The 24,275-nt window shown below is 44.4% G+C and overlaps 1 protein-coding gene across 1 annotated transcript in view; it reads right to left on the reverse strand.

The window, feature by feature from the left end:
• ROR2 (receptor tyrosine kinase like orphan receptor 2) overlaps nt 1–24,275 on the reverse strand; it is a 218,017-nt gene that overhangs the window by 31,108 nt on the left and 162,634 nt on the right. The window contains exons 2-4 of the mRNA XM_037041305.1: nt 18,666–18,743; nt 3,078–3,365; nt 2,303–2,333 (exon numbers count right to left, since the gene is read on the reverse strand). Of these exons, the coding sequence (XP_036897200.1) occupies nt 2,303–2,333; nt 3,078–3,365; nt 18,666–18,743 (397 nt within the window). The remainder of the gene's footprint in view (nt 1–2,302; nt 2,334–3,077; nt 3,366–18,665; nt 18,744–24,275) is intronic.

The raw sequence follows: 24,275 nt of genomic DNA on the forward strand, positions 1-24,275 counted from the left end.
ATTAAATAAAAAATTTTGGAAAAAGAAACAGGAGTGTGTAGATATTGAATTCTCGTTAATGATTTCCATGGTGAAAAATTTCAGGATGAGTGTACAAAAATCTGCAACATATGAAATCAGTAATAAAAAAATAAGACAGACTGATGGGTGGAGATCAACAGAAAGGGAAATGAGAAAAGTAGCAACATCTAGTTAATGTAAATGGTAGAGTGTAGTTGGTAGGAAAATTTTTTCTACTTTTATGTATTTGAAATTTTTCATAGTAAGTGTTAGGAAAAAAGGCTATCTTAAATTGTGAAGAAAGTGGTTCTTAACAATTCAATTAAATATTAATTTTCCCAAATTCATCTAAAAAGTTGTTGCAATTCCAATAAAAATACTCTCAGAATATTTCAAGGAAATTACAGTGTTCTTTAATAAAACACATAAGAACCCACATAATTATTGAGAAATGATAGAAAATTTAGGTTTCTGTGTTATCAAGAAGATACATAATTATTAAAAATCATTAAGAAACAATTTAAGGGCAATGGGCAAGGACTAGGAAGAGACAGTTGGTGAAGATTAACCGTAAGTGCCAGGAAACGTCTGTCTCTAGCAAGCCTCAGAGGTGATGGGGAAGGGGGAGCAAGGTGGTCATAGAGTTTTCCTCCTTCAGAATAGCAAAATTAACAGATTTGGGGATCATTTTGGAGACAAAGAGAAATGGACAGGGAAGCCTCGCCCACTTGTGTCCCTCCACGCTCTACTCCTCAGAATCCCCCCCTCAAGAAACTCCGTCCATCAGTCCTGGGTCACAGACAGGGAGGTCCCGAAAGGCACAGAAGGCAAGGGAATTCCTGATGCTGCAGGAAGAGGCACTCACTCTGGGGAATGGAAAGAAAGAAAGAATCCTTGGGGAATTTTAAATGTTCTGAAACTGTTAAACATGTTGAACATAGTACCATTTATGTAAAAAAAAATGAGTAAAAGTGAGGTGCTATAGCTCTCAAAGCTGAGAAAGGCCCGGCTCTGGTCCACCCATGTAATAATGTAGGACCCTGGAGCACACAGCTGCCTGAATTCCTTGCACAAATATATTGATTTAACCCATAATTGAAAGTGAGAAAATACATGTAAAAATACTGTTAAATTTTTATACAAAATTTAAATATGTAAATATACTTGATATTTATAGATTTATTAACTAATATAATTTAATAAATCTATAAATATCAAGTATATTTAAATTTTGTATAAAAATTTAACAATATTTTAAATATAATAAAAATTATATTTATATACTCTAACACTGTATGTTTGTGATATATTTATATAAAGTATATAAATTATCATATAAATAAATTATATGACAGAAAAGAAAATAATTCTTTTGAAGTGACTCATTCCTTTCTAAAGGATGTTAGATGTTTAGAAAGGAATAATGCCTCAGAGATGTTCCCTTTATACAACTTCTTCATTCCTCATTACACTAAAAAATGATCGCTAAGGAGAAATGCTTCAGCACATTTGCTGAAGACAGAATGTTCCCAAAAATCTTCCTTGTGCAAGAGGCACCTGCTGTATGCTCAGAGGGTCAACCTCACCCCAGTGGTGAGTGTGTATGAGGAACCAGGGGAACAGGGGTGCAAACACCGCTCAGCTTCCCAACGCAGCACTCTTTAGAACACTGAAGGTGAAGCTTTGGTTCTCTATGTCTGGGTAGGAAATGAGGAACCCAACTATGCCTGCAACCTCAAACACAGGTGCTGCAGAGTAATTCTCAGGCACACAATGAGAACAGATCAGGTCCAGTAGGGAATCTTCCCATAACGGACAGGCATGCTGGAAAGATGGGCCCAGAAACAGAGGCCTGAGTTCATGGCTCAGTGAAGACCCTGAGCCAGGTTTGGAGCCTTCCTCATGGATGAAGTGGGTCTGAGAGTCTGCCTATGGCTGTGGGTGGTGCTGGGACTTCAGGGGCAACTGCTTCTGTGGCTTTAAATACTAAGTGCAGGTACTTAGAGCCACAGAACCTGGCAAACTGGTTCATATGCTGATACTTCTTCCAGGTGCCTGCCTGGAAGGTCACAATACATAAAAGGTGCTAGCAATATCTGTTTTCATGACAATTTTCCTAACACTGACTGGAAAATATAATAGTTTTCCAACCCACAGCAAACATACTGCCATCCTGGTGTGAAGTCCAGCAAACTTCGGCAAATTTGGCAAAGACGTTGTGTGATAGATTTAAAACCTGGATTTTTGCGTAATGGAAACCCTCAGAGAATGAGAAAATGATTTGAGGAAAACAGGTACTTACTGAAAATTATGATTTGGGCTGTGTGTTGGACCTAAAAAGAAATAAAAAGGACACGTTATTAATACTTCATGATTTGGAAGCAAAACTCTTTTCCAATCAAGCCAATGGTGAAGGCAGCCTCTGCCCCTGCCCAGGATGCTGTGCCACAGACAGGGAAACCACAAAGCATGGAGGGGCAGTCTGTTTAGGCAGAATTATTTGGACATATTATTGGGAGTTTTTCTCTTTCTCCCTCCTCATCTTCATCTAACCTTGATTCATAAGATATACCTTACTAATCAGTGATGAAGTGGCCTGAGGTTTGTGTGACAGGCTGGAGCATTGCAGAGACCTTCTCACAACCAAGATGAAAAGGGGATACATTCCTTCCAGCCATTTAATAAGCTCAGGAGTATAGAACTGTAATCATGCTGGCTGTCCACCCCTCCTCTCAGCTGGGCCAGGTGTCAGTGGGGTAGGTAGGTATTTGGGCCTGTGCGGGCCCCCCAGGCTGTATGTGGCAGGGTGACCTTGTGATACATGACCTTCCCACTAAATCTCACAGCTCACCTTTGTGCCTGATTTTATGTTCTGCATCCAGTGTGTTCATCTGTGCCCCTCTTCTTACTAGTTGAATGGGAAGCAGGGTAAACTGGGCCCCATGCACAAGGGAAGGCTTTTGGCAACTGCTTTATTAATTTCTTCTCTGCTGGTGTATGTGTGTGCAATTTCAAACTGCAAGTTAATCTCAGGCTCTCTAGCTGCAAATGGACAGGCCCAGACTGTCCTCACTCACCAAGCCGCACAAACAGGACGCCAGTGGCAGTTATGGTTTTCATCCCATTGGTGGCCACACACTGGTAATAGCCGGTGTCTGTTGTGTCTAGGTCCTGGATGCGGAGCCGTGAGCCATATTCTGTCTTCCGGATAATGACACGCCTTGGCTCCTGCACAACCGGGGCATCATTTTTCAGCCACCGCACACTGGGGGGTGGGTTGCCAGCCACCTTGCAGTGCAGAATGGCAGTCTGACCTTGGACTATGGTGATATTGTTCACTGGCTCCAGAAAGTTCAGAAAGTAACCTGAAAAGGAGAGTGTCACATAAAAGCAAACTTCAGCAGAGGCTGGTGAGAAGGGCTTCCTGGGAGCTGCTGGGGGAGGCTTTAATTTCTCTCACACACACTGTCTAGTCCCATTATTGGCAGAACTGTGTTCTAGAATGTTGCAAGAACACAGAATTAGGTAATACAGAACCACTGCTATAACTGAGCCTGCAGTCAGAGCATTTTCATCGAATGAACAATACCTAACCCTGTTTTAGGTGTGTTTTTGTGTAAAGACACCTTATTTATTATCTATTGTTGATGCACTGACATCATGCTCACAGACAACAGCAGTGGAGCTCCTGCCTAGAGGGTGCATATCCAGCTCACATATTTTCTCCACAAGGCACATCACAGCTCTCTGTGCTTAGGGACACCAGTCACACTTCAGCACCAGTATTTGGCATTTAAAAAAAATAAAGATATTCTTTATTTTAGAGAAGGGCAAGGGAAGGGGAAAGAAAGGGAGAGAAACATCAGTGTGTGGTTGCCATCATGTGCCCACTACTAGTGACCTGGTCCACAACCCAGACGTGTGCCCTGACTGGGAATCGAACTGGTGACCCTTTGGTTTGCAAGCAGGCACTCAATCCACTGAGCCACACTAGCCAGGGTGTATCAGGCATTTTAACCAGTGAAATCACCAACAAAATGTGAAACCATGGGACTACCAACCATGGAAAGGACACTTGTTCCCGGTGTGAGCCGAAACAAGGCAGGCAGAGTATTACCTCCCTCACGCTCAGCTGGGAGTGCACGCAGCTGGAAATCCAAATTCCCTGCTCTGAGTATGTCTGTGAGTGAACCACAAATGTGAGTGAGGGTGGATGTGTGGTTACAGAAACTTTAGGCAGTAGGCAAACTCACCAACATGAAATCAACAAACAATGAGGACTGACTATAAATCCATCCTCTCTCTTGTTTCATGAAAAGATGTCCTAAAACACAAGCTAATCACTAGCCTAACCAAGACAAGAATGACAAAGCTAAGTGGTGCTGACCTCCCACTGCATCTGGGTCAGAAGCAGAAAGGAGCTATCCCTGGCTCACACTTTATAGGGAAGGACCCAAAATACAGAGTGAGCAGGGCTGGAAATGCTGCTCTGGTCTCAACTGCAACCCATGCCAACAGTACAAGAGGAAGTGAGGCAGACAGTAGAGGACAGGGGTGTGTGTGTAGCATGTGTGTGTATATGTGCATTTGTGGTGTAGGTCAGGGGCAGGAGGTTACTCTCTTGAGATAAACACACATGCTAAAATTCCGTAACACATAAAAAACAAACAAGTCTAGACAGACAAGACAAGACAAGACAATCAATCATCAGGAGATGAACTCACTTCTGAGTTCAAAAACTTATGTTCTGAATCTTCTGGCTTGATTTCTGATTAGTCCCTAATTCTTTTAAAAAAATAAAGTTGAAAGATTGAAAGATGGCCTATCTCTGTTATTACTGATTAAACTGGATAGAAAAATTACAGGATTTCTAGTAAGACCCCCGGGGTAAGTTTCACAGGACAGGTGATGGTCCCCTCAACAGTGGGTGGTTGGTTGGTGGTAGGTGAGGGGGTGGGATGCTGTGGGTTTCATGATAAAGGGGCAGTTTTCCTTCATAAGGAAGACTGGATAGATATCTGTCTGGAGAGGTGTTACTAATGCACCCTGATTATTATTTGTGATTATATTATAAATATCAGTAGGGTCTACCTTGATTCCTTCCAGACCAACCCTTTTCTCAATGTAGTAAAGTAAGGTGTCAAACAGAATTCTTATGGATGACACAAAGCTGGAAGGTAACTGAAATGTCCATGACAACCCCCTGAAAAAATGTTCTAAATTAAGTCAAGTGGCATTCTGGATGAATGCTCTTCATGAACTCAACTGCACCAGCTCAGCTAGGGAAGACCTGTGTGACTGAGGTTCCTGCACTAGACCCTGCATCCCTGAACACAACATCAACTCTGACTTCACAGTTTTGAGCAGTCACTCTGACAGAATATGGCAAACGCATTGTCACATTGTATTCTGACAAGATCCCACATTAATCCGGGTTTCATATGAAGTAATTTCAAGTTGCTTAATATTCAAATGTCTCACTAAGGTCTTTATAACATTAAAGGCACACTAAGGAATATAGAATAGTCAGCAAATTGTCATTTAAAATAGAAAATGACATTAAAGTCACAACAATCTCTTCCTCTTGGCATTAAGTTTAATTGTAATTCTTATCTGTATGCATAACAAGCCATGGCTTCCCAGCAGACACGTGCAGTGCAATGCTTCAGGTACAGGGAGGGTGTGAGGGTCTGTGTCTCCGAGACGACTAGCAAAATCTAAAAGGAGTTCTGAGGGGTTCTGAGGGTCAGGACACTGAAGTCTCTGTTAACTGTCATCTCATTGATTGTAGGGGCTGGTTCCAGAGTTCTTCTGCCATCATCTCCCTCCATTTTCAGGACATCTCCACTGGTCAGTTAAATATCTTCGAAAGTACAGAAGAATTCTTCAACATGGAAGAGACATTTGTCAAGGAAGAAAGAACGGTAGTGCTCAGAGAAGAAAGTTAAGGATCTGCACCACTTAGAAGGGAACCTGAGGGGAAACTGGGACTGTCCAATTACAGTAAATAGACCCTCAGTATCTAGTTCTTTGCAAGAACACATTTTTTCCCCTCAGAAGCTTATGGAAACATGGACTTATTCTTCAATGTTCCATTCATTCCCCTTAACAGCTTCTTCTACACCCCTGATTGACATGTTGGCAACTGCTAAGACCGAGGCTTTCAGTGTCCCCAAGAAGGCTCCTTTTTGAGAGGTAAAGACAGGGAGGATTTGCTCCCACCTGCCCTGCCCTCTGCTTGGGCACAGAGCCTGGGGTCAACCCTACTCAACATTGTGAACCCTGCTCTGAAGGGCTGAGGAGAACGGAGCTGTAGCTCCAGCGAACCCAAACCCTCTAAGAAAGAACTTCAAGTAGACCAGACAACACTGAGAACAGGCAGCACTAGAGGGCACTGCCAGAATGGAAAGCACAGTCCTCAATGGCCAGCACCATCCCCGGGTGGCTCTGGGTACAGTGGCATAGAGAAGGCCACCCTGTTCCAATGTAGGCCTTGAATCAACCTCCTTCATGTTCTACTGGAGGCTCAGAGAGACCAAAACCGTAAGTCAATATGATAACTTCATAAATTCACTGCCTCTGCCCTAGCTAGGTCACTAAAACTGAGATTTCAGGAAGAAAGCAAGTAGAAAGATGACAAAGAAAAGTTAACTTATATCCATGGTATTGCTTCTGGAACTTTCCCTACCCTTTCTCCACTGGAAGGGAGTGTTCTTTGCTCTTCCTAAAACACATCCAGCTGGACACTTATTGCAGAGTCCACTGAGAACACCTTGTGTTGGAGCTTCCCTATTTCTCAAGGGGCAAGTCTCTGCACCAAAAGGTCACCTTTGCAGAGGGTGTTCCTTGGGCTGCCCCATCTTGAACCATCTCCCATGTGTTTCTAACCCTGCTCCCACCCCACTGAACTAGGCCTGGAACTGTGGGAAAGTTACACTCAATTATGGTGACTGAAATATATCTAGACATCAAGAATAACAAATGTTACCTTTTGGGGCTAGTTTCTCACATTCACTTTAGAATCATCCTAAATTCCACTTAAAAATTGGACTGTTACCCTGGCCACTGTGATTCAGTTGGTTGGAGCATTGTCCCATAAACCAGAAGATCAGGGGTTTGATTCCTGGTCAGAGCACATGCCTAGGTTGCGGGTTCAGTCCCCAGTCAGGGTACATGTGAAAGGCAACTGACTGATGGTTCTCTCGCACATCAGTGTTTCTCTTCCTCTCTCTCTCCCACCCTCACCTTCACCCTAAAATCAACAAGCATGTCCTCAGGTGAGGATACAAAATTTGGGGTGTTGATGGAGAACTGCTTTTATAGATATTTGTATAAAACTGACCTTTTGACAATACTGAGGAAACAAGGTCTATGTCTCTATTTCAGACCTTCTCATCTTTTCAAAAAAGGTTTGTCATTTTCTTTACACACATCTTAACATTTATTTTTAGGTAGTTTTCTAGGTACTCCATAACTTTCCTTACTTGTGAGTGAACTGGTTTTGTTTCTATTATTTCCATGTAAGTGGTTTAAGGCTTACAGGAAAACTATTATATATCTATATATTGTACTGATTTTTTCTTGCTGCTGTAACAAATTAGCACAAACTCAGTAGAGCAAAGCAACACAAATTCATCTTACAGCTCTGGAGGTCAACCCACCCCCACCCCCTCCCACCCCCCCACCCCCGCCAAATCAAGGTGTTGCAGGGCTTTGTGCCTACTGGAGGCTCCAGGGGAGTCTCTTCCTGTGGCTTCCCTGGCCCTGGAGGCCACCACCTGCCTTGGCTTCTGGTGCCCTCGTTGGGTCACTCCAACCTCTGCTTCTCACTACACCTCCAACCAGTGACTCTGAGCCTCCTGCCTCCCGTTTAAGGACGTCTGCGAACACACTGGACCCACCTGGATCATTTCTCATCTCAAAATCCTTAGCTTAATCCCAGTTTCAAAGTTCTTGTGTCAGGAAAGGTGACTATTCACCGGTTCCAGGAATTAGGACGTGTGCATCTTTGGAAGCCATTGTTCAGTCCACCTGGTATACTTCCCTTTCATCTTGTCACGTTACTAAACTACCTTATTAGCCAAAATAGTTTGAGTCAATTGCCTTGTACTCTCTATTTAGGTATCTTCTTTAAATAACAATAATATAGCCCTTTTACTTTAAAAAAACATACTAGTCATATGTTCTTCTAAGTGTTTTTGTTCAACAGCAATTCCTTTGATTTTTTAATACTGAAATGTCAACATACAGAAAAATAAAAATATTAATATAATAGTATCCATGTATAGATCAAAATTTTATGCTAATATTTTAATGTATTTGATTTACACTTCAAAAAATAAAACATTATGAAATATAACTAAAGCCCACTGCCCCATGTTACTCCCTCTCTTAGATAACTGGTGGTACACACAGTTCTAAAGCATATCTGTATTACCCTAAATTTTAAAAATTTTCCCTGAAAGAACATCTTTGCTAAGTGTTTTGTGTTTTTTTCACTCAAAGTCAACTTTGAATTTAATCTTTTGTTTTAATTACTGTATAATATTCCACTGTACAAATAAACCACAATTTCATTATGCTTTTTCCAATGGAGGGGCAGTAAACCGTTTCCACATTGCTGGTGCAAACAAGCGTTTAAAGACCTCCTGTAACACTTGGCTCGTCCTGCACACATGCAGAAGCACCTGGACAGCAGGAGCGCTAACTCAGAGGGCTGTGAAGTCTCTCACTTCTCTAGGGCTCAGCAGTGCTTGAGACCATCTGTCCTCTACTGATGATGCCTCGATTACAGAGCTGTCCCACCACCTTGCCAACATTGGGTGTTTGAGGGCTTTACAGTGGTTCAGCCCAACAAACATGCTGCTATCATATTTTCCATTTTGAGAATTCCTCATGAGCCTGAACATCTCCTAGAAGATCCTGGCCACTGGCACTCTCCTTCTGTACAGCCTGTTCAAATCTTTGTACTGATGCTCTTTTTCTAACTTCTGCGGTTAATGAAATTTCTATCTTTTTCATTTTCTAATATATGCACTAAATGCGAAATCCCACTTCATCTTCTTTTTCAAAATCCTCCCCCAAGGATATGTTTACTGATTTTTGAAAGAAAGAGAGAAAGAGAAACACGTTGATCAGTCGCCTCCTTCATGCACCCTGACCAGGGATCGAAACCTACAACCTTTTGGTACACAGGGTGATGCTCCAACAAACTGAGCCAGGCACCAGGGCTCCCGTCAACGTCTTCTTCAGCCACCCAATAAATCAGTTTATTTAAACTCCATATGGCTGATTGGACCCAATACCTTACAACTTACATTATAATTTTTTCTTGTAGCTATAAGTTATTAAAAGTGTGCTACAATTGCATTGTTGTCACAGAAGACAGCCTGTGTGATGGTGTTTCTTTGATACCACACAGATTCACTTAGAGCCCAATGTGGCATCAATTCCTGTAAATGGTCCACATTTGACTGGTTAAGAATATGTTTACTCTAATTTCTCAGTGAAGGCATTATATGAGGTCTGTCTAGAAAAAGTCCAACCATTGTTAATAAAATGAGAATGGCTTACACAACACCCACGTAACCTGGCAGCCAAAGAGAGGACTGGCATGCACATGTATGAACAATGACAACTTTACTCTAATAGTGGGGGCAGTAGACAGCATTGAGTGAGCATGTATACTGTGTGGCTGTTGCATTCAAAGTGACTGAGTAGAGCAATGAATCTGCATCAAATTTTACGTTAAGCTTGAACTTGTGGAATAGAGTTCATTTTTCCTCTGTGGAAACTATTCATAAGGCTGTGGCTATGGACAACTGGTGATTGGCAACTTCATCATGACAACACACCCACTAATGCATCTCATCTCGTGCAGAGATTTTTGGCAAAATATCAAATCACTCAGGTGACTCAGCCCCCCCATACAGCCCAGGTTTGGTGCCCTGTGACTCCTGACTTTTCCCAAAACTAAAATCACTTTTGAAAGGGAAGAGATTTCAGACCATCAGTGAGATTCAGGAAAATACGATGGGACAGCTGAAGGTGACTGGGAGAACTGTGTGAGGTCCCAAGGTGCCTACTTTGAAGGTGACTGAGGCATCACTGTCCTATGTACAATGTATCTTGTACCTCCTTCAATAAATGTCTATTTTTCATATTACATTGTACCTTCCCGACAAACTTCATATATGCATGTTCATTAGATTAAGCTTGTCCATTGTGTTGTTTAAATTTTTAATATGCTCATCTACTAGTGTCAATGAGATATATGTCAACTGATTCTGTACTTATCAAACAGCTATAACTAACTCTGTCAGGTTGAGTTGCTAGGAACAATAAACTTTGGGTTTATCACATCATCTGGTCCTTATATTACTACATAACGGTTTTGTCTGAAAGGGCATTTTGTCTGACATTAATGTAGTCACCTCAGAGCACTTTTGGTTAACACCACCCTACTCTTTACTTTTAATTTTTAAATCACTTTTATGATCATATATCACACATGAACCTTACAAACAACATAATATTTAACATGTTAATTTCTGAGTCTACATGTTAATCTGTGAGTTTTTAAGTGATGGGCTTTGTTTTTGTTTTTATTTTTGTCTCTTGATTCACCTTTCCTCTCTTCTATTGTTATGGCTTTGAGTTACGGCTTCCCAATGTTTAGTTATGCTCCATTTTTAAGCCCCATAGTCATTATTATTGCTGCTTTTCAACTAACAGAGCTATTTAGATTTGCTGACCTGTTTGCCAATTTCTTTCCGCATCAACACCACTTGCATCTCATTCCTTCCTCTCAGTACAACAAAACTCTTCCCGATTGACACTCTTTTTCCAAGTAAAGCAATGAGGTTGAAACAGAGTCTTGCTCTAAAAATACCTGTTACTTTTACCCCTGAGTAACAGTCTATCTGGGCACAGAAGTCTAAACTGGCAATTACACTAGCATCCTCTGGTTTTTGCACTTACCATAAGCCTTGTCTGTTCCTATTCCTTTGTGGGTAATCTGACCTTGGCCCTTTTAAAAGGGCTACTTTTCATATTTCCTTTGCCATTTCAAAGTACTACTGTGAATTTATTTTCATTTTGGCCTCTTTGGGCCTCAGTGCATTCTAAACATTTGATAATTTGTGTCTCTCATCAATTGCATACAATTCTCTATCAAAAGCTCATGAAATATTATTTCTCCCTTCCCAGTTATTTCTTCTTTGAAATCTCACTCTAAATACACACTGACTGCCTATGTGATTCCTCATGCCCTTTACCTACTTTTATGTTCCCTATCCTTTTTTATCTTTAGCTTTGCACTGTCTACTCCTTAACCTATCCATCAGGTTTCTCATAGCAGCAATTATGATTTTGTCCACAAGGTCTCTTTGGTTCCTTTTCAAATCCACTGCTTTTCCTTCCTTTATTTTTAATTCTTCTAGCTTCCCTGGTTGCTAACTCACCATTCACGCTGGGCCTCTCCAAGTGTGCTTTGTAATTTTTCCCTGCCGGGCTGGTTTTCCTGTGGAAACCCATTGAAGACTGGATTCCTACAATGGGCACTGCCAAATAAGTTCCCTTGTCGACTCTGGAATCCTTGCAACATTCCAGTCATGGAGATTTGGTTCCCTGTGTGGTGGGTCCAAGTTTGAGTTCTCGTGGGGAAAACGTGTCTCCTACCTGGAGCCAGGGTGGAGGCACCTCCCTAGGCTGATGGGTGAAATAGACTGTAACCCCCGGGTCTCCTGGCTTTCTGCAGAGGCTCATCCTCAACACCTCTATTCTTCAGACTGTGCAGGTTCCCTTCCAACTTGATGTTAAAACCCAAGGCTCCAATGCAACTGAGTTTAACAGCATACTTTCTATAGCAGGGCTGATATCTCACCAGCCTTGTATTAGGATACAAGAAATGCAAATGCCTTCATTTTACTAAAACCAAATTTGATTTTTGTCCCTCCCAACCCCTAGTTCTCCTGAAATTAGTAACCTTAGTGTATTTTTAAGGTCATCTCACTTGGGATTTTCCTACTTCTGGTATTCTCTCTAGTGGAACATTTATGTTCTGAGGGGTTATTCCAATATCAGAGCATTGCAGGACCTGAAAAATGTGCTGGTGCCCTTGGCCCGCACCAGAACTGCTGAGGTGTCCATATCTTATTAGTGCTCCTTCTTCTCTAGCTCCCAGAGATGTGCCCACATCTGTGACACCACCTACCACTGCTGGGCAGCCTATATCAAAACTGTATGACACCTGCAGAGCCCAACTCTTTGCCTCAGGGAAATATTTTCCCAGGATACCTAGGCCATTCTCCAAGGCCGCCAACCAGGCAAGCATAGTGCTGGTCCCTTCCCTTTCCTGGCTCCTGGGCAGTTCTCCATTTCTTCTACAAGTTCATCTAATAGTGTACATGTTTGACTAATATCTGACTGAGCACTTGCATGTAATTTACGTGGGAGGGTGGCCACATTAGTTTGTTCTACCAATTTTGGCCAAAATGAAAGCTAGAGAGAAAGCTCTTTGGAGATGAAGCACCATGCTGCTGTTTCTTTGGTGTGTTATTCACAGCTAGCCATTTAACCTCTCAACTTCATTTCCCTTACGTGCAAAATATGGGGTCTGTATGACCCATCACTAAACTCCTTCCTTGCTCACAAAGGCTTCCTTGAGAGCTGCCTCAAACCTTGGCAGACATGACTGGATGGGCTGAGAGGAGCCAGGCCTGGTGCTGACCACTCGCAGGGAGGTCATCAGCATTCCACAGCGTCAGAACAGAAATCTCCCCTTTTAGTTTCCCCAGAGGGTTTCCCTTCCTCATAGTGGAGGGGGTTTCACAAGACATGCTGATGAGTTCTATTTCCTGCTGCCCAGGCCAACTCTCTGCTCACCCACACTTGGGACAGTGGAGCTGAGTCCAGATGAAGACACACCAGAGGCAGAGGGACCTGCTACTAAGATACCACTCCTGCCTTACATATTAGTGACCTCATTTTTATTGCAAATGACCACCCACATACTCACCAACCCAGCCAGATCATGTAGGTATTTGGGGAGATAAGAAGAGCTTTATCTACAAGGGGTCACAAGGTCATAGGGTGTTGATTTATGGGAAACAAAACAGACAACCTGCCTGGAAGGGCTGGTGATTTGGAGACTCTGAGTGCTGCTCTTCCCAGGGGGCATTAAAGGTCAATGAACCAGTCAGGTGGTAGAAGCAGAGCCCCCCGCCTTTCAGACTGCCCCACTAACCTATCTGGTGGTCTGAACAGGACCAGTCAGGTAAAATGAGAGGAGGCTGCTTAGACGGGGGGGCAACAGGGGCAGAAGAAGAAGGTGTAAGATTAAAAAGGATGAGAATCAGAGAAAATGAGAAAAACAGGGAAAAGGAAATGAAATGACCTGTGAAATGGAGAGCAGCACCAAAGAGTGTCTGCACATTTGGAGAAGGATGCTGGGTGGTGAACTACATCCCCCAATGAGTTCTGTGGAAGCTCTGATCCTTAGAACCTGTGAATGGGACCTTACTTGAAAACAGGGTCAAGTTAAGTTGAACTCATATGGGGGGGCCCTACTCCCATGGCTGATGTCCTCGTAAGAAGGATATTTGGACAGAGACACACAGAGAAGAAGGCCATGTGACAACTCAGATAGAGACTGGAGTGATGCTGTCACAAGCCACAGAACTGAAGGGACTGTCAACAGGAGGTAAGAGGCATGGATCGGTTTCTCCTCACAGTCCCCAGAAGGAACTAGCCCTGTTGACTCCTTGATTTGGGACTTCCATGCTCCAGAACTGTGAGAGAGTAAGTATCTATCGTTTCAAGGGCCCGTTCCGTGGCACTTCATTGTGATGGCCCGCAGAAACTAACACAAGGTGACGAAGAAGGAAGGAGACAGCTTCCTATGCACAGGGTGACACTCACATCCTTGCAGAGGGGCAGATATGTGAAACAGACATACACACCAGGGACAGCTATAAGACAAGCACATGCGAATAAACATGTGAATGGCAGTATCTGTTGGGGACCCCTCTGCCTGGTTTCAGGAATTGTAACCCTAACCGCCCCCCAACCTCCCCGCCCCGGGGCTAAGGACGAGCAAGTGACCTCCGGAATGTGAGCCACGGAACACAAAGCTTGTCTCTGGTAGCAAATGCTGCCTCAGTTTCCTCCCTGCCCCCAAAGCTTGGTCGGAAGTCAATGACGGGTAAGACCCCTCACAACAGGGGGCAACCTAAGCCAGACTCGACCACTTGGGAGGCCTTCATGGAAGGACTCGGGGGGGGGGGCTGCAACAAAGAGGGAGCAATGGACCCCTGTCCTCCGGCTATATGTCATAGATCGAGTCCCCATGTCCTCTGGGAGAAGCACTTCCTGGCTCTAATCCACTTAAGCCTGAATACCTGATGGGGAGGGGGTGCAGCTCCTTGCCTTGCAAGAGTTTGTGTGTGTGTGTGTGTGGGACGGGGCGGGGTGGGGAGGGTCTGGCATCACAAAGAATTCCTGATAAACCTGTGAAATCTGCTCTGTTAAGAGTGCTTTCATTCATATGGTAAGGGTCCAAGAGGAAATGAGTATGTCTCCCAAAGTTTCTGCAACCCCCTTTCCTGACAGACACTGACTCAGATTAAGCCCTCAGGTTTCTTTGAAATGTTATCTACTGTTTGATCATTGCCACCCTGTATTCCTGTGTGTTACAACCCAATAAGAGCCCCTGGAGGAGGGGACTCAACACCTTCCCCCACCCCCCGCCCCGTGAGAAACTGGCCACTGCTCGAGGCCCCTCCCCTTTGAGGGATTGGCCACCTCTGCTCCCCAAGCAGATCATGTCATGTCTTGTTTACTTTCATCTGTGGCAGACAGGGGACTTGTGGGAAAAGTCACCCCCCCTAAGTATCATGTTTACACCCAACATGCTGAGAAAGAAGAACCCCTGCCTCCTCTGTCACTGCAGTAGGAAGGGCAGCAATCAATGGTACCAGCCAGATGACAGTGGTGTTGGTTACCATGATTCAATCCCAGATGCAGCATCAGTAGCAGAACTACCTGGGGAGAGGTGGGGGGCGGGGACTTGGAGGACCCTGGGAAGAAGATGAGGTAAAGAGGAAGGCTTGAAGGTGAAAATCAGCTGGGTGCAATCCCACTCTCCACAGGTGTGCTCACACGCACATGTCCGAGGACCTGACCACAGTCTGAGCCCTGCACATGCTGTTTTGTGTGCTTTGAAACCTCTGACCTGTGGGGTTGGGGCTTTCTGCCAACACCATTCAGTTTACCACATCTAGGATAACCCAACGGGCCCTGAAAATAAAATGCACAGCCAGCAGGAGGTCAGAGGTGCTAAACCAATGGCCTTCACCTCCAGAGTGGCCCAGATGGAGAGCCTGGAAACCCCGCATGAGCTCTGGCACAGGAAGCTGGGAAAAATTTTAGGCCTTCTGCCACTACCCAAAGTTTTAATGACGGGCCGGAGGACACTCAGCCCATCATTGCAGGTGCTCAGACTCACAGCTCAGCCCAGGTCCACGTTCCCAGTTACAGACAGAAAAGCTGTGTCTGCAATTTAGAGTGCTGTTTCACTTTTGCACCATCAGCCATGCATGGAGACCCTCACTCTGTACTAAACTCCAGGAGACACACACACACACATACACACACACACACACACACACACGCACACCCCCCCAAAAGTTCCATAATGAACTAGATATATTGATCAAACTATACATCCTACATGAATTGGGAACCAAAACTAAGTAACCAGAGAACAGGCTTCATTTCCATGCCAACACAATGACCTCTACTGATTGCCCTTTTTTCTCTGTCCACAGAAATTTTAGTTCATCTCCAGATCACAGAATGGTGAGCAGGCATCAGTTCCTGCCCCATTATTCAGAATGCTTTTGAAATCACCTATCACTGCAATATGCCCTCCTCCAGTGGGGGTGGTTAGGAACTCCCCCTCCTGGTTTCAGGGGGATGCTGAGCAGCTAGCTCTCTGCTTAGGCAAGAGAGGCAGCATGCTGGGTCTGCTGTGGGGCTGCAGGATGGACGGCACCCCACTGACTTCTCAGAGATGATGTGCTTCCACAGACACTCCACAGCACTGAGTTTACAAAACCTGAGATATGTGAATGAATTGAATGAAACAACATTCTTCTCGGACTTGGTGCACTGCCCTTTTACAAGTATGTGTCTACACAAACACACACAGCCTCTTGACCAGTTATCCTCTGCACTTGATATTCCTATGCCTTGGAGAAGTGCAAACTTCCAAACCCTACCTGAAACTCCCTGCATAATGACACAGGCACAGGCACAGGCTTTAACACAGTCACATGTGGGTTAGTCAAACAGTCAGGAAGCCAGTAAAACCCAACTAAGTACAGGGCATTACAGAGCACTGCTCAAACATCAAAAAGGTGGTCCAAGAGCCATCTGAGGCACTGACTCTGACTCATCAATGTTTGCAGCTTGTGGCTAGATAAGAATACATATGTCCATGAACATTCAGCCCACAGGCATTTCTCTGTCCCTTGATCAGCAGATGCTCTTTCAGCCGTAAGCCCTCTAGGCAGGAAACAGTGGTGGCAGGTGGTGCTCCCACCCACTCCCAGCTCCTCCCTGCTCCATGACCCCTAGTCTAGGCTCACAAGTAGGCCCACAGTCTACTGGGGGGACAGCATGCTTCACTAAGGGGAGTGGAAAGTCCACATGATGACCACATATTGGGTTTTAGAGCAGTACTGTGGTTTGTCCACTTCTCTTCACCCAGCCTTTCTTCCATACTAACTGCCCCTCCACTTCCCCACTATCATCCTCCAGAGCTGTCCAATGAGCTTCAGAGTGTGAACCAGGTTACACCAAATCCCAGGCCAGAACCTTCCATAGGGGGAAGGCACTTGTGATGAAACAGAGCTCTCTCCTGCCATCCACTGAGCTGTGCATGCTCTACGTAGAGGGGCCTGGCAGATCTTTCTGTGATGGTGGAATGTTCTAGGTCTGTGCAGCCATTGAGCACTTGAAATGTAGTTAGTAGGACCAAGGAACTAGATTCTTCATTTCATTTAATTGATTTAAACTGAAAGACGTACGCGTGGCGGATGGCTGCAGTATCAAGTCATCCAGTCCAACCTCTCTAACTTCAGCCATCCCAGCCCAGAAGCCATCTCTCTCAGCTGCCCCAAGACACTGAGCTCTCTTGGCCTTGGGGCTTTTGCAGGAATTTGCCTTGGCACATATCCCTACCTGTCACCTCTTAGGACATGTCAGCTCTTCAGATCTCAGTGCAATGCCCTGTTCCCCAAATCAAGATGGCCCTCCTTTCCTTCAAGCTCAATGTGACCTCCTCTCTTCCTTGGGCTCCATACCATCATTCCTAATTGTGTAACCTGACAGTTTTCCCTTATGATACCAACTCCTTAGGCCCTCAGGCTCCTCAAGGCAGAGACCACAAGTATTTTGATCACAAAGACCACAAGGAGGGACACTCTGGCTGACTGTCCTTGGCTGAGCCTGGCAGACCTGAGTCATCTCTGCTCAGTCCCCAGAAGACCCAGACTTAGACACAAGTCCTAAAGGGACAGAGAGCATTGATATGCAGGAGGCTATGAAACTACTATGGATTTCTGGGCTTCAAATCATGCTAAAGCAAAAGAAAAACAAAGTTAAACAGAAATAAAGTGACTGTTCTGATCAATAACCTATAAATTATGTTGTGTACCCCCAAATTCAAATTTTGAAGCCCTAACACTCAATGGGCTGGCATTTGGGAGTGGGGCCTTTGGGAAGCCATTAGGATTAGATGGGGTCCTGAGGGCGTGGCTCTGTGTAGGAAACAGTGCCCTCATAGGAAGAGGAAAAGACCAGAGCTCTCTCTCCAGTGAGGACAGAGCACCACCTGCAAGCCACAAAGAGCTCTCAACAGGACTGACCATATGACCCCTTGACCCTTGACTTTCAGCCTCTCAAGCTTCGAGAAACAGACTCCTGCAGAGAGAGTCACCCCATGTGCGGTGTTTTGTTATAGCATCCAAGCTGACCGAGACAGGGATCTGAGGCAACAAGGCTACAGAGGATGAAGAAAGAACAGCAACACTTCCTAGAATAACTGAGCTGCGAGGCAGAAAATATGTTCCATCGACTATAAATCTAAGGTGCCTACAGAGTCTGCTAAGTGAGCAGTGATGCTAAAACCTCTGGGAAAGGCTGTGTCAACAAGACAAAGAACCTGCTCCTTGAGGACCCTGTGGAGAAGAGCAGCCTGCCCATCTGAGACAACTTCCCACTCTGGACAATCACATTGGGAATGATCCCAGAAGAGAGATACTTGTCAGCAGGAGATTTAGTGGCCAAGCCAGGAGTCCACCTCTTAAAGCTCTACTCAGGGCCACACTCCCTATGGCCCCTCCTTCCCTCCAGTGCCCATCTGCCTACCCTTGACCTATCACCTCCAAGTAGCCCTCCCCAACCTTCCAAACATCTCCAGACGGCTATGGAGTTTGGCCTGCCACCATGCCCATCCATGGGGCAGTGCCAGGCCACAGTGCACCCCAGCCATTAGGGCCAGAAAGCCAAGCCTTGAGTAGAAATGGCAAACCACTATGAGTCTCTACATAGCACTAAAAACACGGCTAAAGACTCGTGTTACAAGAGCATTTCTCATTTACCTTTCAGAGTTGGAATAGCGCTGTTGGGTCCATCCAGCTGTCTCAAAGGGTCATTCGGATCCAGAACCTCTGAATCTCCTGGACAAGAGAGCACAGGATACGCGTTAATGAATTTTTACTTCAGGAGCCTTTACTTTGCTTCTTATGCAAATGCAGTCATGTTCTAGCAAGACTGTGCTCTGTTTATAGAGAACCTAAAGGGAAAAGGCATTATGGTAACTGCTAGGGGGCTCTTGTAGCACTGGATTTGATGCAACAGTAAACCCAGGTCTTGTGTTTACCCTAAGCATGGCAAAATGAAATGCTTTGCAGCAGGGGCAGATGAAGCAACTCTCCGGAGCCCCAAGCCTCGTTCTGGGAAGGCGAAGAATCAAAACACTGGCTGCCAAAGTAAAGCACTTTCATAGCAGAGCCAGCAGGTTGCCCTCCAGACACAGGTCCCTGGTGATTCTGAATACATTCAGGACTAAAGAATTTCTTAAGCAAGTCACTCCCCTTCTGGCCCCGAGACCCACTTGCAGCCAGTGCCCTAAGATGAATCTACCCAGAACTGTAAGAACAGAAGTTCTCATCTTTACTGCAATTTTTAAAAAGATTTTATTTATTTATTTATCTTTAGAGAGGAAAGGAAGGAGAGAAATATCAATGTATGGTTGCCTCTCTGAGTGCCCTGCTGGGAACTGGCCTGCAACCCAGGCATGTGCCCTGACTGGGAATCAAACCGCGATTGTGCGGTTCGCAGGCCGCGCTCAATCCACTGAGCTACACCAGCCAGGGCTTTACTGCAATTTTTACTCCACCCCTTGGAGACTGTGTGTTAGTGGGAGCACCCACCCCCAACTCATAAACACCAAGGGCAAAATAGATCTAGCTCGCTCAATGGGGAATACATGTCCCTTTCCTCAAATCCGGGGAAGTGATAGGCAGGTGTGAACTGATGTCCTAGGAACCAAGTGGGCTTCACATAGACCCTTCTCTGTGTTCCAACCCAGTCCTTTTCTCTTTTGCTTTTACTTTCAGACTTTCACCGAGGATCTTGGCTTTGACTGAGTCCCCACACTGAAGAGAGGAGGGAGGACAGTGAAGTCAGGGGCGACACTGACAACACATCTCCTGGATAGATCTAGGTTTACTGCATCAAAGCTTATTCAAGAGTTAGACACACACACAATAGAATATCATGCAGCTTAGAAAAGGAAGGAAACCCTGACATATGCTACATCATGTTGAACCTAGAGGACATGATGCTGGCTGAAATAAGCCGGTGACAAAGAGAGAATATGGTTTCACTTCTATGAGGAACCTATGGATGTCAAACTCATGCAGAAAGAAGTGTATGACTATAGAAAGCTGGGTGCCAGGGGCTGGAGGAGCAGGGAACGGGGAATTCGTGCTGAATGAGCACAAAGTTTCAGTTCTGCACGATGAAAAAGTTCTGTGAGTGGATGATGGTGATGGCTGCACAACACTGTGGACCCCAGGACTTTATGCTACTGATTGCACACTTAAAAATGGTTAAAATAGTATATTTTATGTTCTATGTTTATACATTTTTTTTAAAGTCTACCAAAGGCAAATTATAATTCAATATTGGGTCACCCCTTGTTTGTCCTGAAAGAGAGACAAGAACAGACTGACATTTCAGACCCCTTTTAAAATAAGACCTTCCTTGAAAAAAGCTGAGGTCTGAAAAAGGAAGCACAGGTGATTTTCAGATGGAATCAGGCAGCTGAGATTCTTCAAATTGTTTAGCTCAATAAACAGTGGCTCATTTACACTTCAGGGCACAGGTGTCCGACCCAATCCTCTCCTTACGGCCAGTTCCTAAATCACAGGACGTGCAAGTGATGCTTGAGATCTGCAGCACCTTTAAAATGCAGCCTCAGGTGGAAAGAGCTCACAGGGGAGACTTTCTGAATAGCCCCCTGGCCTTTCACATCCAGTGTTAGAAGGCTCCTTATTGCCACTACTTCCAGTTCAAACATGCCCAAGTGTCGGAAGCTACTCTCCCATGCCATCTTTCATAACAACGTCCCTGGTTTGCCATTCAGAAGTGACATCAATATTTACTCTCTTAAACTGCCTCCCAAGCCACACAGCTCTCCTGTGGCAGCGAGATTATTCTCCCGTGTTAGTCGTTGTGCACATGAACCTCCCTCAGCGCTCTGCGAACAGCAGGGCTGCACCCCCAGGGAGGCAAGTGGTCCAAGCACTGGAACGTAGGTCGAATACAGGCTGCTGCACGAGAGAGACAAGCAGGCGCTATGCAAGGCAGTCAACGGGTTAATTAAAGGCTTGCCGTTTGGGTTTCAAATTTTAAATTAGCATGTCACACATGCCATCACTCAGCACTGTTTAAATGTACAGAGACCACAGGAAATCAAACACACTTGTAATATATACACACATGTGAAAGAGGTATAAAAATTATTAACTGCTTAGAAATTGACAAATGGCATGAAACAGTCAAATAAATATACATCCCCAAGAAAAATAAGCGCCATTAGCCCAATTCCACTGCGGAAAACATTCCCAGGTCTTCCAAGGCAGTTTTCAGTTAGGAGCTGAAGTATAGGGTCTGACACAAGTAACGCCCCCTGTGTTTATCATAAAATCTTTTACCACAAAATCATAAGTATGTAATTCTGTAACATAGCAATATCACACTCAAGCACACCATATGGCATTTTTGGTGAAATGTTCAATTAAAACTGTAAATTATGACGCACATATTATTACCCTGCCAGCCACACTCAAGCAGGCCCCACTTCTGCTGAACCCTGTGGTTTCATGCACAGGGAGTCTCCTGTGTGAGAGGAGGCAGAGGTGTCACCCCCACCCAGACACACAAAGTCACTGATGACATTAGAAATGTTAACCTTCTTTGTGCCAGTCAGTACACATGGCATCTGGAATTTCATTTGTCATTTATTTCTTCCAGCTTCAAGCATGATACTAGGTAAAATATGTTCGAGTATTTGAGCAAAAAAGTATCCTATCTCTATACCCAGAAAAATGGATAAAGTTTCAAGTAGAGCACTAGGCTGACAGCAAAGCAAGTCTCCCCAGCCCCCCGCCCCCAGCTTTGAGACTCAGATGTGGAAGCATCCAAAGGAAGAGGCCCAGTGCATTTCCTTCACAAGTCCACAATGGGAACATAGCCAGGCTGTCCAACTGCCACAGTCCTTAGAACTGAGACCTTAACTTCCAACAAAACTAGGCCTTGGTGTGGCTTCCTGAGAATTAAAGATATCATTTATATTCTGAAATTTTAAAAGTGTCATTCTCCTACACTATATATAGGCACAAAATGGTTTCCCTCACTCAAGATACTACGCCTCCTAAAAGCTGTAAGCGCAATGTAACAATATGTGTGTGCCAGGAGAAAGGGCACAAGTGGGAACAAGGTCTAGTGTTTCCTCGGATTCAAACGGGAATGGAACCCTTAAAAAGGGGCAAGAAAAAAACCCAAAGAAAAAAAAATAAACACAAAACAACAACAGGAACTGCCACACATACATCAAGATGTCATTATTAGTTATCTGGAATTATATAGGTAACTCTTACTTTAGTTTTAAGCACCTCTACAATGAACACACATCAAATACTTTTTATTTTTATTTTTTATTTTAGAGAGATGGGGAGGGAGGGAGAAAGACAGGGAAAGAAACATCTATTGACTGCCTTCTATACATGCCCCGCCTGGGGACTGAACCTGCAACCCAGGCATGTGCCCTGACTGGGGATCAAACCAGATACCTTTTGGTTTGTGAGATGAGGACCAACCAACTGAGCCACACCAACTAGGGCAAGCATCAAAATTTGAAATGACACAATTCAAATACCACGCAATTCACTATTTTAAAGTCTATAATCCAGTGGTTTTTAGTATATCCACAAGGCTGGCAACCATTTCCACTAGGCAATTCTGGAATATTTCATCACCCTCAAAAGAAGCCTTGTTCCCATTTTACCATCCCCTCACTGTTGCCTCCTCCAGGCCCTGTAACCACTAATCTGCTTTCTATCTGCATAGATTTATTTATGGTAGACATTTTATAGAGATGAAACCATATAATATGTGGCCTTTCGAACAAACATCAATTTTATGATTACATTTTTAAAAGTTTCATGTTACTAGCAGCATAAAATAAAATGAAATCTAGCTACAAGCAGGCTGTACTAGGTGGGCAAAGGAGGCCCCCCTCAGTGTTACATCAGCAGGTCCCACCACCACACACTGTGGGGGGCTCTGGCTCCTCAGGTAGGACAGAATGTGGAAGACGATGCAAGACTCAGGCATGACTAGAAGATATTAGAGAGAATCATGAAAAAAACTAGGGTACCCATGTTTATTGGTCCAGAGGCTCACTTGGTGTGGAGACTGGCCACATCTGCATTCCTGCTGCTGATGACACGTGGCTTGCAGCCCAGAGAGTCAGGGAACTACTTCACCAGTTCAGGGGCAACCAAAATGGACACTCCTATCATCTGCTTTCTCCCTAACTGGCGTGCTCTTCTGCATGTCATCGGGACTGGCCAAATGACCTCTCTCCACCTTCTTAACCCCATGACCTGCTTGGGCAATCACTGCCAAGCTGGTTAAGTGGGTGACTGGTCTAACAGGCTGCAGCATCTCCTATTCAGCCAGTCTGAGAGCTTTGGATCTAGATGGTGCTGGTATCCAAGCCCCAGCCACCTGACTGGATACAAGGGAATACCTGAAAAGAGACAAGAGTCTGAGAGCAGCCTCATCTGCTCCAACTCCTCAAGACTTATTTTCTTCTGAAAATGAGGCTACCACCTAGAGCAAGCTACATGTCCTTCATTTTGGTAAAACCCTGAAAGGATGCTAATGTCACATGATGTGTCCATCAACAGTGTCCAGTTTATAGTGCTCTAACTTAATTCTCCACTGGATGTGGGTGATTTTCACTGTGAACACACCCAGGGAGACAATGTAAAGGTACTAGAAACCTCAAACATTTGGTAGCATTGCTTAGACAGTACTGATTTATTAGCTCTTTATTAGGTTTTAGATTTTAAAGAAGGAACATTTAATATGAAACAAACATTTTAAGTGTAGCTGGTTGAAATGCAATGATACACTGAATGTATAGTCTGATCCATGTCAAAATTACACTTCAATGCCTAACTACAAAGTGGTAACTCCAATGGGATCCTGGAACAGAAAAAGATACCATGTAAAGAAAACCTAAGGGATCGTGAACAATACGGACTCATTAAGAATGATGCACATGTGTTGCGTCATGTGCACCATACTAAGGTAAGGTTTAACACCAGGAGAAATGAAGTGTGAGGTCTATGGGAACTCTCTGTATCTTTGCAACTTTCCTATAAATCTAACACTATCCTAAAGTCAGACATTTATTTAAAAAACAGTAATACATTCAATCACATTGTTCAAGCCCTAACCAAGGCTCACAGGCAGAAAAGAGCTATAGTGAAAAGAGTCTATTTTCAAGCTCCCTTTACTCTTCACAGTGCAGTCACAAGAGATAGCTCCTAGCCAGGCTTGAGTGCTGACCACAGAAACAGAATATGGCACAGATTCCTGGGACTGAACATGGGATTCATTAGCATACTGTG

This window comes from Sturnira hondurensis, unplaced genomic scaffold, assembly GCF_014824575.4.
Source record: "Sturnira hondurensis isolate 20B ecotype Veracruz unplaced genomic scaffold, ASM1482457v3 Scaffold0000460, whole genome shotgun sequence".
Lineage (NCBI taxonomy): Eukaryota > Metazoa > Chordata > Mammalia > Chiroptera > Phyllostomidae > Sturnira > Sturnira hondurensis.